Source organism: Alosa sapidissima, chromosome 1, assembly GCF_018492685.1.
Source record: "Alosa sapidissima isolate fAloSap1 chromosome 1, fAloSap1.pri, whole genome shotgun sequence".
Taxonomy (NCBI): domain Eukaryota; kingdom Metazoa; phylum Chordata; class Actinopteri; order Clupeiformes; family Clupeidae; genus Alosa; species Alosa sapidissima.
Window position 1 is genome coordinate 10,985,122 of NC_055957.1, and position 14,801 is coordinate 10,999,922.

The 14,801-nt window shown below is 41.5% G+C and overlaps 1 protein-coding gene across 4 annotated transcripts in view; it reads left to right on the top strand.

The window, feature by feature from the left end:
* Window positions 1-14,801, top strand: part of LOC121704283 (dipeptidyl aminopeptidase-like protein 6) — a 118,513-nt gene that overhangs the window by 15,229 nt on the left and 88,483 nt on the right. The window contains exon 1 of one of the 4 annotated variants that reach the window (XM_042084755.1): window positions 10,775-11,628. The exons of 2 other annotated variants lie outside the window; for them this stretch is intronic. In XM_042084755.1, coding sequence (XP_041940689.1) covers window positions 11,437-11,628 — 192 coding nt within the window. In that variant the 5' untranslated portion in view covers window positions 10,775-11,436. Of the gene's footprint in view, window positions 1-10,774; window positions 11,629-14,801 lie in introns of those variants that run through there. One more of the 4 variants, XM_042084756.1, reaches the window with a different exon arrangement.

A 14,801-nucleotide genomic window follows, 5' to 3' on the forward strand; every position in this document is an offset into this window, starting at 1 on the left:
TTTTTGTTGTTTCTGTTTTTTATTTGTCATCACTTCAAGCCCCTGAGATTCTGAACTTGAGCAATATCCAAGAGAAGTTTCCTTTTTTGTTACCTGATCCTCAGCTGTACTCAGACCCGGCAGCAGACACCAATTCATGGACGGGCATTATATTTTTCCAAGGGGGACACAAATTGATCCACTGTTCACCGTTGCGGGAACTTAAATTGATTACCTACATTAGTTTAAGATAGAATAGACCAGTGGTTCTTAAGTCGTCTGGCTGGACCCACAATTTCTCATGTTCATAAAGTCACGACCCATATATATATTTTTAGCGTTCAAGCCAATGGATATGGTGAGCTACATGGTAAGACAAGCGAAGTGCCTGTAGGCCTACTTGTTTGAAACATGCAGATGTTTGGCATTAGTCTACATTTGTGAAGTCTTCAACTCTTGATGTCACCTTTCAAAGTACTCGACAGGTATGACTTTGACAGGGGTGCCTTGTTTCCATGTGGCATTTTAGTTTTGATGGTTTCATGTTCTCATGTGCCAGCCATCTACTGCACACCACACAATTTGATGGTTTCAAATGGTTTCTGTCCTATTTTGTCCTCAGTTTAAGTGAATCCATATCCGAGCCTACTGTAGGGTACTTCAAATATTCAGAGTAGCAGCCTACTTGCATTTGCCACTAAAATTATGTCTAACATGACTTGTCACATAAACATTGTCTATGTCCATGTCATGGCAATGACTGATGAATGAAGTTTATCAAAATAAAGGTCCAACATTAGATCTGATAAGGCAGCATTTTAAATTGCCGATTTTTTTATTTATTTTTAACCACAAGCTGTGCGACCCACCCAGAACGATTCCGCGACCCACTTGTGGGTCCCGACCCACCAGTTAAGAAACACTGGAATAGACAATGGGGCAAACAAAAATGTACAAGTTTTATTTGCTATATTGACAAACCCAGAGCCTAATATACAATAAATTTGTGTTCAAAATCAATCATTTTTTGTCAGGAATCAGGGATTATGGTGGAATTTTATGCAGAACTGCAGGTTCTAGGAAGTTGGGATGGTTGGTGCAGCCAAGCTCGTCCAGGGCGGGCACAGGTGACTTCTAGGACGAGCAAGGGAACTTTATCAAGATGCATAGTATTCTGGATCCATGAAATAACTGGCCTTTAAAAATAAAAATCTGCCTGCCTCTATGAGAATTTAACATCAGTCGATAGAGCATCAGACTTTTAGCCTGGATAGCTCAGTCGATAGAGCATCAGACTTTTAGCCTGGATAGCTCAGTCGGTAGAGCATCAGACTTTTGCGGCCTACTGGTTAGCGCTTCGGACTTGGAACCGGAGGGTTGCCGGTTCGAACCCCGACCAGTAGGAAGCGGCTGAAGTGCCCTTGAGCAAGGCACCTAACCCTCCCCGAGCGCCACTGTTGTTGCAGGCAGCTCACTGCGCTGGGATTAGTGTGTGCTTCACCTCACTGTGTGTACACTCAATGTGTGCTGAGTGTGTTTCTCTAATTCACGGATTGGGATAAATGCAGAGACCAAATTTCCCTCACAGGATCAAAAGAGTATATATACTTATACATTATATACTTATGGACCCTATATTTTAAGGAGGATGTATTTATTCACAACACATTATTCATTCACATTTTTAATTAAATGCATTAAAGGCATTAAGATTTCCACAATTTCCAAAAGATGATTTTTTATTCCTCTTTTTAGTCAACTTTAGCATGTGTATGTACAGGGTATGTAAACTTATGAGCACAACTGTACATTTTTAGAGAACACAGAAACTTTTTGGAAGCAAGCCAATATCTGTTGACTGTTGACATGTGTAAAATACTGCCATAAACATGGCCATGGCTATGTCCATCCTTTTGTCAGATTATCAGAGTTACTTTATTCACCTCACGTAATGGCGACTGCACAAACTATGATCCACTGCTCCCTCTTGGCCCTGGTTCCTTGCTTCCTTTTAATCACCCACAGCTCAGTATATACGTCAGTCCAGGGAGAAGAGTGAATCTAAATCGGAGCCATCTCTTACCCCTTGTAGTTCTTGGAGTTTGATGAAGCCAAGTGCAGAGATGCTTCCTGTGGAGGCCAGATTTTGGAAAGAACTCGGCAAAAAGACAAACACAAACAAAATCCAGCCGCACAAACTTCATGCTCGACGACAGCTTGATACATCTGGCTTGTTTTTCAGCATTGTGACACTCTACCATATTGAATTAATTAGATTAGTCATTATCACAGCCTTCTATATTCTCTCTGTGGGTCTTCTCCAGAGGTATTGTGCCTGTCGCCTGGCTTTGTCTGGTGGTTTCACGGCGTAAATTGAAAAGCCCGCTAACAAGGAAATGCTGGTGGCTTTTTTTTTTATATTAAAACAGCCTTGTCTTTTAATGAATTCTAATCTCTCCAGAGCCATACCCCCCCACCACCTCCTCCTCTCTCCTCCTCGTCAGTGTGGCGGGGCTTGAAAGGGCAAATTGGTTATTCACTGACAGTCTCAGGATCGGATCCACAGTGCACAAACGCTACATAAATAAAACACGTGCCAGGTTCCTGTCCATTGGGGAAGGCCATGGTTTACGAGGTGCAAGCCGTGCAGCATAAATATTACCTGCACTTAATCACAGCCTAACAGCGCAGTTGATTGAATTGATCCATCTTGGAGAGTGCACTCTTGCACAGATTCACACACACACATGTACATACGCACACACATGCATACACACACACACACACACACTTATAGAAGCACATGCACACATGCACTCACTTGCCAGACAAATGTATGCCTTGCAAGTGAGTGACATGTACACACATACACATACATCCACGCACGCGCACACACACACACACACACACACAATGTGTCAGTGTGTGCATCTGTTGAATTGATTTCCATCAGGTTCAAGGTAGGAAAAGATGCAAGGAGGGGAGAAAGAAAGGGGGTGAGTGAGTGAAAGAGGGAGATTGAAGAAATAAAGATTCAGTGACAAAATGAGACTGAAGGCTAACTTTTTGTGTGTGTGTGTGTGTGAGTGTGTGTGTGTGTGTGTGTGTGTGTGAGTGCATGCGTGCGTGCGTGTGTGTGTGTGTGTGTGTGTGTGTGTGTGTGTGAGTGCATGCGTGCGTGCGTGTGTGTGTGTGTGTGAGTGTGTGTGTGTGTGTGTGTGTGTGTGTGAGTGCGTGCGTGTGTGTGTGTGTGTGTGTGTGTGAGTGCATGCGTGTGTGTGTGTGTGTGTGCATGCGTGCGTGCGTATGTATGTGTGTGTGTGTGTGTGTGTGTGCGTGAGGGGGAGTGCTTAGAGACACAGCTTAATAGAGCACGCGTTGAGGAATTACTATCCAGTGTCAAGCGTCACAGTGCAAGAGAGGTAGGGAGCAGGGAGTGAGTCCCACTCAGACCAGCACAGCTCTTCTGCCACCTCTCTGCTCTGATCTTACACACACACTGTCCGAGAGAGTGTGTAGGGATAGAGGTCTGACGGCCACACGTATTGGTGTGTGTGTGCGCGTACAAACTGTGTGTGAGGAAGTATTTACCAGAGGCACACGTAGACGGGTGAAGGCATGTCTGTCTTGATTGCCACTCAGCTAAACATTGATACCAGCTCCTCGTCAAGAAAGGTAAGAGGTTTTTGTTTACGTGCACAGAGCTGCGAGTAGTCCTATTGTTTTCATACTCTGCAAAAGGCTCTTGCGCTCCTACACCTCAATGATTTATTTGTAAAGTTTTTCTTACAGTTTATCAGTCTACTCTACTCAAGGCATAACAAAAGAACATTAAAACACTAGGGGTAAATTGAGCTTTGATTGAGTGCTAAAGACATTTTGTCTTTTATAGTTACAATATTTGAGGCAGAAATTGTTCTAAATGTTGATAGGTGTCATTAATCGGATATGCAGACGACATAAGAATGTAACATTACAATGAACCCTCTAATTCGGTCTGATGGTTATTGTGGTGTTATTGCGCGAGAACTGTTCTCAAGTTCCAGGGGCCATATTGTTCTCAAAGCTCATAAAACTCATAACTTTCTGTCCTCAGCTCTGTCCCTCAGGCACACTCATTTCCCAGTTTCTAGAGTTAGCTCAGGTTAGTTCAGGAGTGTGTGTGTGGGTTTGTGTGCACACCAGAGCTTGATCGGTGTATTGTGATTCCTGTATACCTACTGTAGATGTGAACACATTGGTGTGTGTGAGTGTGTGTGCATGTGTGTTTTTAGCATGTTTGCATAGGTATATGTATGTGAGGAATATGGAGAAACGGAAAAAAACGAGAGTCTAGTATGACCAAGTAGATTTTCAGTGCAAGTCTCCCCTCTTTTCAGTGCGAGTCTCTCCTCTTTTTAATGCAAGTCTCTCCTCTTTTCAGTGCGAGTCTCTCCTCTTTTCAGTGCAAGTCTCTCCTCTTTTTAATGCAAGTCTCTCCTCTTTTTAATGCGAGTCTCTCCTCTATTCAGTGTGATTTTCTTTTCTTTACAGTGTGAGTTTCGCTTCTCATTCTGTTTAATATTATACAGCTCATGCATTGCTCTTGTTCAACTGCTTGCTTTACAAATTCTTTGTTGGTGTGCGTGGAATGTAAATATTCAAACCTCATACAAAATATTTTGGACAGATTTGTATCCTGTCCAGTAGGGTGGATAATGCCTTCCTTTCACAGCTCTCCATTTGTTGTGCTGAAGCCATTTGGATTCCCCCATCCCACCTCAGCATTCCGACTCCTGTTTGCAGTGTTTTGTCACACTCTTGTGATGGCAGCAGTATGTTAAGTCTGCCCCATATCATCCTTGTTTAAAAACCCAATTTCCCTAGCACCTTATCTCCGGGCATTTCAAATTGGATTTACAGATGCTGTGACGTGCCCTCTCTCTGAATCCTCTGAGGCAGACGGCAATGTTCCATAAACACCTCAACCTTCAGCTGGGATAGGGAGTGACACTGTACCCCTTTTGATCTGTGCACTATGGGAAAGGCAAGGTATAAAGATGACACTTTTCAGTTGGATTTGTATAAACAAAGTTTGTTTGATGTGTGTGTGTGTGAGAGAGAGAGAGAGAGAGAGAGAGAGAGGGCGGGGAGTAGCAAGAGAGAGAGTGAGAGTCTATGTTTGCGCATGTATGCGTGTGCATGTACAGTATGTTGGGTTAGAAGGGTTACTGGGATTGACAAACACACACACACACACACACATACAAAGAGAGAAGACAATAAGATAAAGTTCAGTGAATAAATTAACTGGGAAGCTAAACTGAGGGATTGCAGTGGGACATTAAGGGGGTGAACACCAAGTGTTTGGGATGGCATTAATGATAGCGCATGAGTAGCATTTTTTTTGTTTGCTTTGTGCACCATAGTTTTCATATTTTACTGTTTTTATTATATACCCAGACTATAATTAGAAGCATTGTTGTGTGTAACTACTTCATACTGTGTGATTAGTTCTCTGATGTGTGTAACTACTTCATACTAGAGATTAGTTCTCTGTTTTTTTATTTATCAAAAACCATCATCCATATTCGTAGTATTACTTTTTAAAGGTACACTATGCAGGTTTAGGTATTTTTGGCCTATTATTATTCGCCTATTACACGTTTGTTTACCATCAAATTGGCTCCGTAAAGGTTTCTCACGTTAATATAACCTTTCCAAAGGTAATTGAACTTGTAATAGGTGAATTGTTCACCTAGCATAGCTATACAGCATAGACGTAACAAGTCGCTACCGAGAAAACCAGCAATGCAACCTTCAAGAACAGAGGCCCGACAAATCTCGCGAGAATTGTGAAACATTACCTTTTCATTAGATATACTTTAGCTCTTTGGAGATAGTTTTTGCCTGTTGTTAATCCTTCACCCCCACAACAAAAGCATTTCCATTGTGTACAGGGGGGACAAGTCACAAAAAGTGCTTGCAGTAGTGATGTTTGATGCACATGAGAGTGTTTTGATCACATAAACTCCACAGAGCTGTTTTGTGATAGATTGTTTGTGATATGTTGATTTGGTATTGGTTGATATCTGAGACCTCTTGACAGGGTTAGTGTTTTTATATTTCATACAGGTATAACCAGTTATGTCATTTAGACTCTTATCGCCTTTTCTATGAGGAATAAATGACCATCAAGATATGAACTACAAGCATGACGTTATACAATCAAACATAATCCCATTTTGTTATGTTCCTGTCGGAAAGGGAGCGTTTTTGTCAGGGTGAAAGGAATAGAAATTGCCATCTATTACACCTTCCTACGTAACTGATTGCTCCGTCACAATTAGTCAAACGTAGTCTTATATAATCATACTAATGACACTGATGAACCATTCAGTTTTATTTTTTATGTTAGTGTTTTGCTGATTGTCTTTGGACTGAAAGCTCTTAAAGCTGCTTAAAACTCCATGCCGGGCCCTGAATGTTCTTTTGAGTTTCTTTTGTATGGTTTGTTGTGTTGAAATGTATGTACAGGGGATTGTACTAATTACAGTCATCAAAAATGAAAGGAATCACTGATGTCTTGATTTCCCCTTTGATAAGGAGCTTTGCCATCATTGGTCTCTTTGTCATGGTTGTTATCTTTCTCTGTGCGCTCTCTAACATCAGTGAATAACTACCTGCCTCTGCTGAGACACAAACTTTGCTTGAGCACAAACTACCAAATTAATATTGTAAACTTTTACAAACAAGTCATCTTCACCTGATTGTCTTTTGTTTTTCTGGGTTTAGCGTCACTTCACATTTCATGCATTGAATGCAATGTAATATTGCAATGTAAAATAGCAAATGATTTAAAGTGAGTGAATCTTGAAAAAATACACATTACAGTATGGTTCTGCCTTTGTTTCCGAGACAGTATAGGCTACAGTGTTTGTAGCAGGAAAAGGAAATAGTTATCCTGATAGCGAACAAGAGTGAGAGATTAAATCGATATGTGCCACACTATTCAATAGATCCTGTGTCGTTCTATTTTAGTCTAGTCTAAGTCTTCATTTGCAGGGTTTATATGCAGGGTTTGTAAATAAGGTCACCATAAGGCGGTATAAGTGATCCTTGCATCTCCTGAAACAAAGACCTCTCATGTGTATGGAGGGAAAGTCAGTGGGTTGTTTTAATGTGCATTTCTTAATGTCCAAAACTCCTAAATGCAAAACACTGTCAGGGTTGACTTTGAGGCTTATAGGGGAAGTTGTAAGTAGGTTTAAATGAAATCAGAAGGCATTTAACTGAATGGGAAAGGCACTAATGCGTTTGGTGTGATTTTGAGAAGGGTGGTCAAAGTTATTGCATTCTTGAGTGCCGGTAGCTTTTCAGTCTCCAATGGTGACCGTGACACCACCCGGGGACTCTATATATCTGTCAGCTTTTAGCAGAAGTTTTGAAGTCCATTTAATTAATACTTGCTGTAGTTCTGACACCCTCATTGTCCCTGGGCTCTGATCAACGAAAGAAGGCAAGCATTTAAGAGTTCTGAGTTTCAAAGCCTTGTAATTGCATTCAGTGGAGTCACAGTGGCTAAAATGAACCGGGCTTGTAATTGAATGTTGGGAATTTAATGGACTGATAAGAAGAGCATTTCACAACAGAGTCAGGATCCTATTAGGTTAGGCCCTGAGTAATGGATAATTAAATTGTGATCCATGCTGAAGTAGGCATGTGCCATGGCCATTCTGTGGAAAATAAGCTCCCTTGTTGCCATGGAGAAGAGAAAATACAGTACTTAAAACTGGATTATTTAGATACAATATTGCATTCTGTGTTAATAGTGATAACCAGGCACTAATGTGGAGCTAAGAGTAGGATTTTATGGGAACTGTTGCAAATTATTGTTTCCCCAAAGAAAACGGTCAAATATATGTTGAATTCCTACACATCCAGCTTCCCAAAAATAACAACTTGGACCATAGCTAAGTCACATGTTTTCCTAGTGGCTCTTTCAACATTCTTGGAACATGGATTAGTCTCAACATGTACTTCTGCATATTCATACGGACAAGTAGATAACAATCAATTACTTTACAGAATTGTTGCTAGATATTATTTTCACATCACCACCTGAAACAGTCTGTCTTTAGACAGGGTTACAGCATTGGCCCATCTCAGTAAATCTGTAAAGCAGTGTAGTACAGTACATAAATATTTGGCCTATACCTCTACTGTATGACCTTCTCTGTTGAGCATAGCTTAAGATGGCAAATGCTGCTACAGCAGATACTATACTGTAGCTGTAATAGCAGCTCTGACACAGATACATGTGTTAAATTCAGAGGAATGGGCCTATGTGCTGTTGGTGACAGAAAGCCATCAGTTTGATGGCATGTACGAGAAGATAAGGGAGGTGTGGACGTGGAGAGTCTTACGGGAGCTCCATGGTGGCGGCCCGTCTGGGGTGGTCTGGGCCAGCACGGGTGGGGAAGGGGAGAGGCTATCCATCAGTGGACAGGAGGAATGACAGGTGCCCAGGGGTGCAGCGTCAGGCCCGGCCGGCGAAATGAGAAGGAGCAATATACAGGGGAGGACAAACAATGTCAGGCAAACAGACCGGGCTTTGCAGTAGGAGAGCGGTGTTTACACTCTACTCTATCTCCAAGCTGTCTGGTCCTCACATGAGGTGGAGTGAAACAGAATACATTAAGCCAATGGGCTTTTATATGGATCATAAATGCTGTACTTTCTAAACTGGAGAGAAAGGTGAAACGTTAATCTGAGTAATAAACAGCTCTATTCAAAATCCCTAAAGCCAAGTGTAACAATGGAAGTACCTGAGGTATACAAAATACAAAATATACAACACAGTAGTGGGTTTTTCTGGAGAACAACAACTACATATGATGCTAGGGGAATGTGGATGATACAAAATGCAGTAACCTGAAAATCATTCCCAAATCCCAAAAAGACCTTGTAGTATTAATCATTAATTTCTCCTCTGTTCAAGAGGATTGAACAAAGCTTAGTTGTCTTGTGCCTGGCCTTGGCCCATTTAAAAAAAATTTGCCTTGATGCTTGCGTACGGTACAAGTCCAGAATTCTAACTACTCTGCACTCATCATAAATTCTAAATCTTTTAAGTCCCGCAAGAACTTTAATTGTAAGTGCATTATCTGAGGAATGCCTTCAAGTAAGAAGTCATGGGAGCTTGAAATCATTTTTCAAAGTGAAAAGTTATTCTTGGAAAACTGAGAGACGATAGTGTAATATTAAGCCGCTGAGATAAAGCGTAATTGAAAAAAAAAATATTGCTTTGATTTGTGTCTTTATCCAGCATAGAGGAAATTGAAGAAAGAAAATAATAAATTATTCAAATAAGCTTGGTATAGTTGGATTGCTACAGATTCATACAGAAATGTGCTATAAATCCTCCCACATATACTGTTTTCAGAGTCTTTATCATTCAGAGTTTTATCATATCACTGCAGGGGATAGTTAACCCTATCTTGAACCAAATGAAACAAAAGACAAGATGGACATTTTTACATGACCAGGTTACCAGGATTATAACCCACCACACTCAAAACACAGTGCCCATCAACATTCATTAGCCCGTCTATAGGACATCTTCTGCTTTGATAGACTAAATGAAGACTATATGATTGTTTAACGAGTAGCACCACAACTCTGTATTGCACATTCACACATCACTGTATTCACCAGGATATAGGAAAAGAGAAATGACTGAAATTCATGGTGAAACATAAAGTCTTTGCCTTTGTATGTGTTTCAGTATACATGACGTATACTGTATGTGTCAATGCTGCAGTTAGGATTAGCCTCCCATGTATTTACTTGGTCCATAGTCTGGGGACTGTATTCAGATTGGAATAGCTACCTATAGACATTGTTAATGTTTTTTCTTTGAGGTTGTTGCAGTCAAGTGACACAGCATGCAGTGTTGAACATTTGAACATATAGGACCCTTAAAACTAGACCCATCAGATGCTTTCATGAACTGAATTCTGATTCCAATCCATGTGATGTATCCAAAGCAACCTGCATACTTTTTTTCAAAAGAGAATGAGATGTGGACTGAGTTGAAATGTCAGAATGAATAGCCTCCATTTTGTAATCATCATGTCCTTGAAGCATTCAGTGGTGGAAAAGGTTGGGTTGGAGAACTCACCTGTGGAGTGAATGTGTCTGTGTGGTTTATAGGCTCAAGGATGAAATAAGCTTAGTACACTTGTGTCTTGTGGATATACCAATAACAATGATTGTGTGTGGATACCAATAACAATGATTGTGTGTATCAACCACATTATCAAAATGTGATAATTCATGTTGCCTAAACAGAGCATGGGTGCTTTATATGTTATAGTTATAGAGTTAATAGTGTAGCATTTGGTAGTTAAGAAAATGGTACCAGGCCAGAAGTTAAACAGTAAGAGAATACAGTCCATCTGAATTTGGCCATAGGGAGGTTATTCAGCATGTTAATTCTTGATTTCCATGAATATCTTTTTAAATATCATCATAACAAACCAGCGCCACTCGCCTGTACTAACATGGATGTTAGGAATACTAAATAGGCTACGCTGGGCGTATGCCCACCCCTCGAAATGTGTTGTTCAACACGAGATCTCTAGGCAGCGCTCACATGGTTGTCATTTCGCGGTTTACCGCACAGAGGCACTCAAGCTCTACACATGGACCTGGTAATAATTGTTCTGATGAGAGAGGCTAAAGCATCAAACTAGAATACAATTTTACTGTACATTTACACAATATATTGGTCTATACAGTTATACAGGACCTCTGTCCACGTATAGTTGTTTTGTTGTATATAAAGTGACCTACATTGGTGTGCATCCGTGAGGTATGACCGGGGTAGCGGATTGTTACGGAGATAATAGTCTCAACCAGGTCCTCTTACTGGTCACTTCTCATGCAGAACGCGTCGCCAAAGGAATACGACACGGGTGTGCTGCGTAGTCTACTACACGTCATCAACTCCAGTAACCAAATGTCTGCTTTATTAGAAAGGACTGGGGATTAGTGTGCTTTCTCTCGCATTTGATGTCGTCGGACTGGCTTGGGTTTTACTGGTGGATAGTACAGTGTTTGTTTGTTCTCTTTCCAGCGGACAGAGGAGGAGAAAACAACGTGCTCTGAATGCTGAGCACACTAAAACTAACATTCTATCTGTTCTGACCGCAGAGGCAGACAACGGACTATTTCAGAGATAGTTACTTATTTTCGGTGGGTAAAACACCTTTAGGTTACCACAGAGAAATTGTTTTCTTTTATTGCTTTATTTTGTTTTTTTTTTCCGCGTGTTTTCTCTCTTGAGCTCTTTTGCCGTAGTTGGGGAGGGCTATAGTGGGCTACTGCTGAGAAAGGAAAATAAATTCAAACTGTCAGTACCAAAGCTTGGGTCTCCGTCTTTTGAAATGCAGTAGTGCTTCGTCCAGAGTTATTATGGCTTCGCTCTATCAGAGATTTACGGGGAAGATCAACACTAACAAATCTTTTCCGCACCCACCTGAGGCCAGCCACCTTTTGGGCGGACAAGTCGTCGACGAAGAAAAAGCTGGGAAGAACCCTGAAACCGCAACAGACGATCGTCTCCGTGTCCAGTACCGAAAGAGAAATGTCTGCGAAGACGAGGACGTAAGAGCTACTTCTTTACCTTAAAATATTTGATGGTAGTTTCCTGGAAGTTTAATTCATTCAATGCCACTGCGGCGTACCAGTGTTCTTCTTCACGGTCTATTGTGCTTGGTTGTTGTGATCAAAGCCATGTTAAACTTTAGTGGTCCTAAGCCTTAATGCACCATATCTAACACTGGCTTCAGCCAAGTCAACTTCACTGACCTTGTAATGTACCTGACCACCTGACATTTCAAACGCGACCCCTCGCTTATTTAAGTTGCCAATCTAGCCTACAGATTTAAACAAGACTATCTCCCTGTCGTAGATCAATATCTCTCAGTCCTTTGTCAACTTGTCTTTTCCAAGAATTGTCAATATATCAGACCAGTGATTTGTCGAATGTTTTCTGCACATTGGTTCTGCATTGATCGGGTTTTGTCGTGAGATCAGCAAAACCTTGACATTCCGCATAGATGCGTCTGTAGCTTGATGTAAATCTCAGTAAGTGACTCGCTGTCTCGTGCTGATAACTAACTTTTATTGCATTTATTCAGGTACAGTCTTTTGCTTATATTTTGCCTCTGTGTGTTGGTGAATATTCCAGCGAAAGGACAGTTGTTGTAGGCTATTAGTAATGGGCCTGGGTTGTCTGACCTTCGAATTTTGATGTATGAGTGACGTAATTGAATGACCCTCACACATAGCCAAGACCTGAAAGTGGGCAAAAAAAAAAACACCTGGAAGTAGGTACTAGAAGGTTCTCCTATAACCACGCTGTGTAGCCTACTTCATGTGAAAGGCGAGTTTATGTATTACTAGATGGCAAAGAATGACACGAAACTGGATCTTTATGGAAACGTCAACATCGCTATTTCTGAAATTTTACAGAGTTGTTTGATCATTTCTAAATATAAAATATATCGTGTCGAATGTTATATGAGAGTTCTTTTGGCAGTAGTGTAGTAACAGTGGCTGATACCGTAGTTTCTGCAGATGTTAACACAAGCGGAGATTGGTGTCGCTGTCCGTGGTGCTGAAACCTACTTCTGCTTTTTCACACGTGTAGCCCATCCACTATCCTCTGGTGCGTCTCTCAGCACTTCTCAGCTCTGTGTTCCAAGCTGTCACGTTGAGACAAAGACTTGTTCACCCAGTGGTGACTTAATGCTGCGTTTTAAGCCATTAGGGACCATATATCAAAAACATGTAAACTATTTTTGGAGGGCCTATGAGCCTGTTTGACTTAACGTCACATTAACAGATCCGCTGGTCTGATTGCGACTCCTCTCCATCCAGGGGCAGTCAGGACTTGGCAGCGGGAGTGTTTTTGCAATGAATTATTGATGTATTCGGCGCTAAAAATCATTTGGCGAAAGGAAGGCGAGAGATGTGCTACTGATATAATGGGTAGGCTACCGAAACATGCCGTGCCTACACCTGCCAAGTAAATGCGCCCACAGAACAACTCCAAATGTAACACAGTTCCATGAATTGGTGGTTGGAATCAGCTTTGAAATGAGACATTTCCTGAACGTCTTGAAACTGAAATGATCAAATCAAAAGTTCCCATTATGCTGCTCTCTGAAGAGCCATAAGATAGGCGGTAATGTATGATGTTGTATATAGATGAGTGGAGAACATTTATCAGACTAGAGCCTGAAATTAGCACTTAAAAGTAAGGAGGTCTGTGTAGATAAAAGTAAAAGTACAGCACACAGAACACAAAATGTCTGCTATTTGATTACAAGGATGGTTGCTGCTGACAAGGATGCGTCACACACAAGCTCACGGCGCTCTTTTTTTCCGACAACACCTGAAAGCGTCTGCACAGAGCCTTGATGGGTGCGACCTTAATGAGTCCGCCTCAGGCAGCTCTCCCACAACACGGTGACATTTGAAGGATTAGGGTCCATGTGTGGACACAAGTTGTTTTTGTAAGGTAGCGGTGTATTGACTTTCCCCTTGTGTGCTTGGCTCTGGCAGACAGAAGAGGGAGGAATTCACACGCCAGCATTGTTCGGCTCTTCTGTCAGCAGCTGATAAATGAGAGGCCGACCGTTATTTAATTGCCCTTTGCATGCAAATGTGTCACCCTATCCTTTGTGAAGGCTGGAGTTTCTTTTTAATCTTCATCTTGAGTTACCCGGCCAGATGAAATAAAAAGCTTGCCTTTTGGCCCAGACCGTGACAAGTCTGATGGGCACCCTGCCCACACACATGTAAAATAGGTAACCTGAGAAGTCAAGCTTGTTATATGGGCCAACGGGGCATCCAGGTCCTATCGCTTTGAATACAGAGGCCATGCTAATTTCTGCAAAGCCATGCCCAGTTTCAGTAGGACAATACATCACAGTGACCAGAAGGTTTCCTGTGGAGGCTCACAGACCAGGCAGGTTTATGAAAGCAGCCATAAACAGCATGTAGTTTGTTTGTTTGTTTGATTATTTGCAAATCAGTCTAGAGCTTGCACTTAGAGCTGAGACAGTGCTGAGACATAGTGAGAGAAGGTATCTATCTCTTCTTGATGTTTTTTGGAGCTTTCTTTCCATTATCCTGGTGGTGCTGTGGAGTGTGAACCTAAAAGAAGCAGCAGTTCTACCCAATTTCATCGCAATCATCACCACAGCAGTCGTTCTGAGAGGTCCACTCGAATACACAGAGAGCCGCAAACCACCACATGGTGTGAGTCCGATGGTTTTCTCAGCTGACCATCACGTTGAGTGAATTTTATAATTCTCTTATGACTTTTGTCAAATGTCTCAATTAAGTGTTCTTATTGTTAGTTATTATTATTGTTGGACGCATGATCAATCCCCTCACAGTTATACTTGGGTGATATTAGATTTCCACAGTTCTCATGTCTAAATATAGTTATCATGAAATGGTGTCTGAAGAGGAATGGACATGATGTAAATGGATGAACACAGAGGAGGCCATATCTCTGTATAATCATGTGATTTGGTCTGGACTGGCCTGTGTAATTCTGCCATATGTTTTGAAAAAGGGAGAGCGGGACTGGCTTTGACTTGACCTGACTTATTCGGGTGTGCGGGATTGGTGAGCCTGGTTGTGTGGAATGAGTGTGAAATACATCATTTAGGCAAATGCCACGGAGCTGATAGCCTGTGCTGACACATTTAAGCCCCATCTGCCATGCTATTTTCCCAGACTCATTTTCACACACACACAAT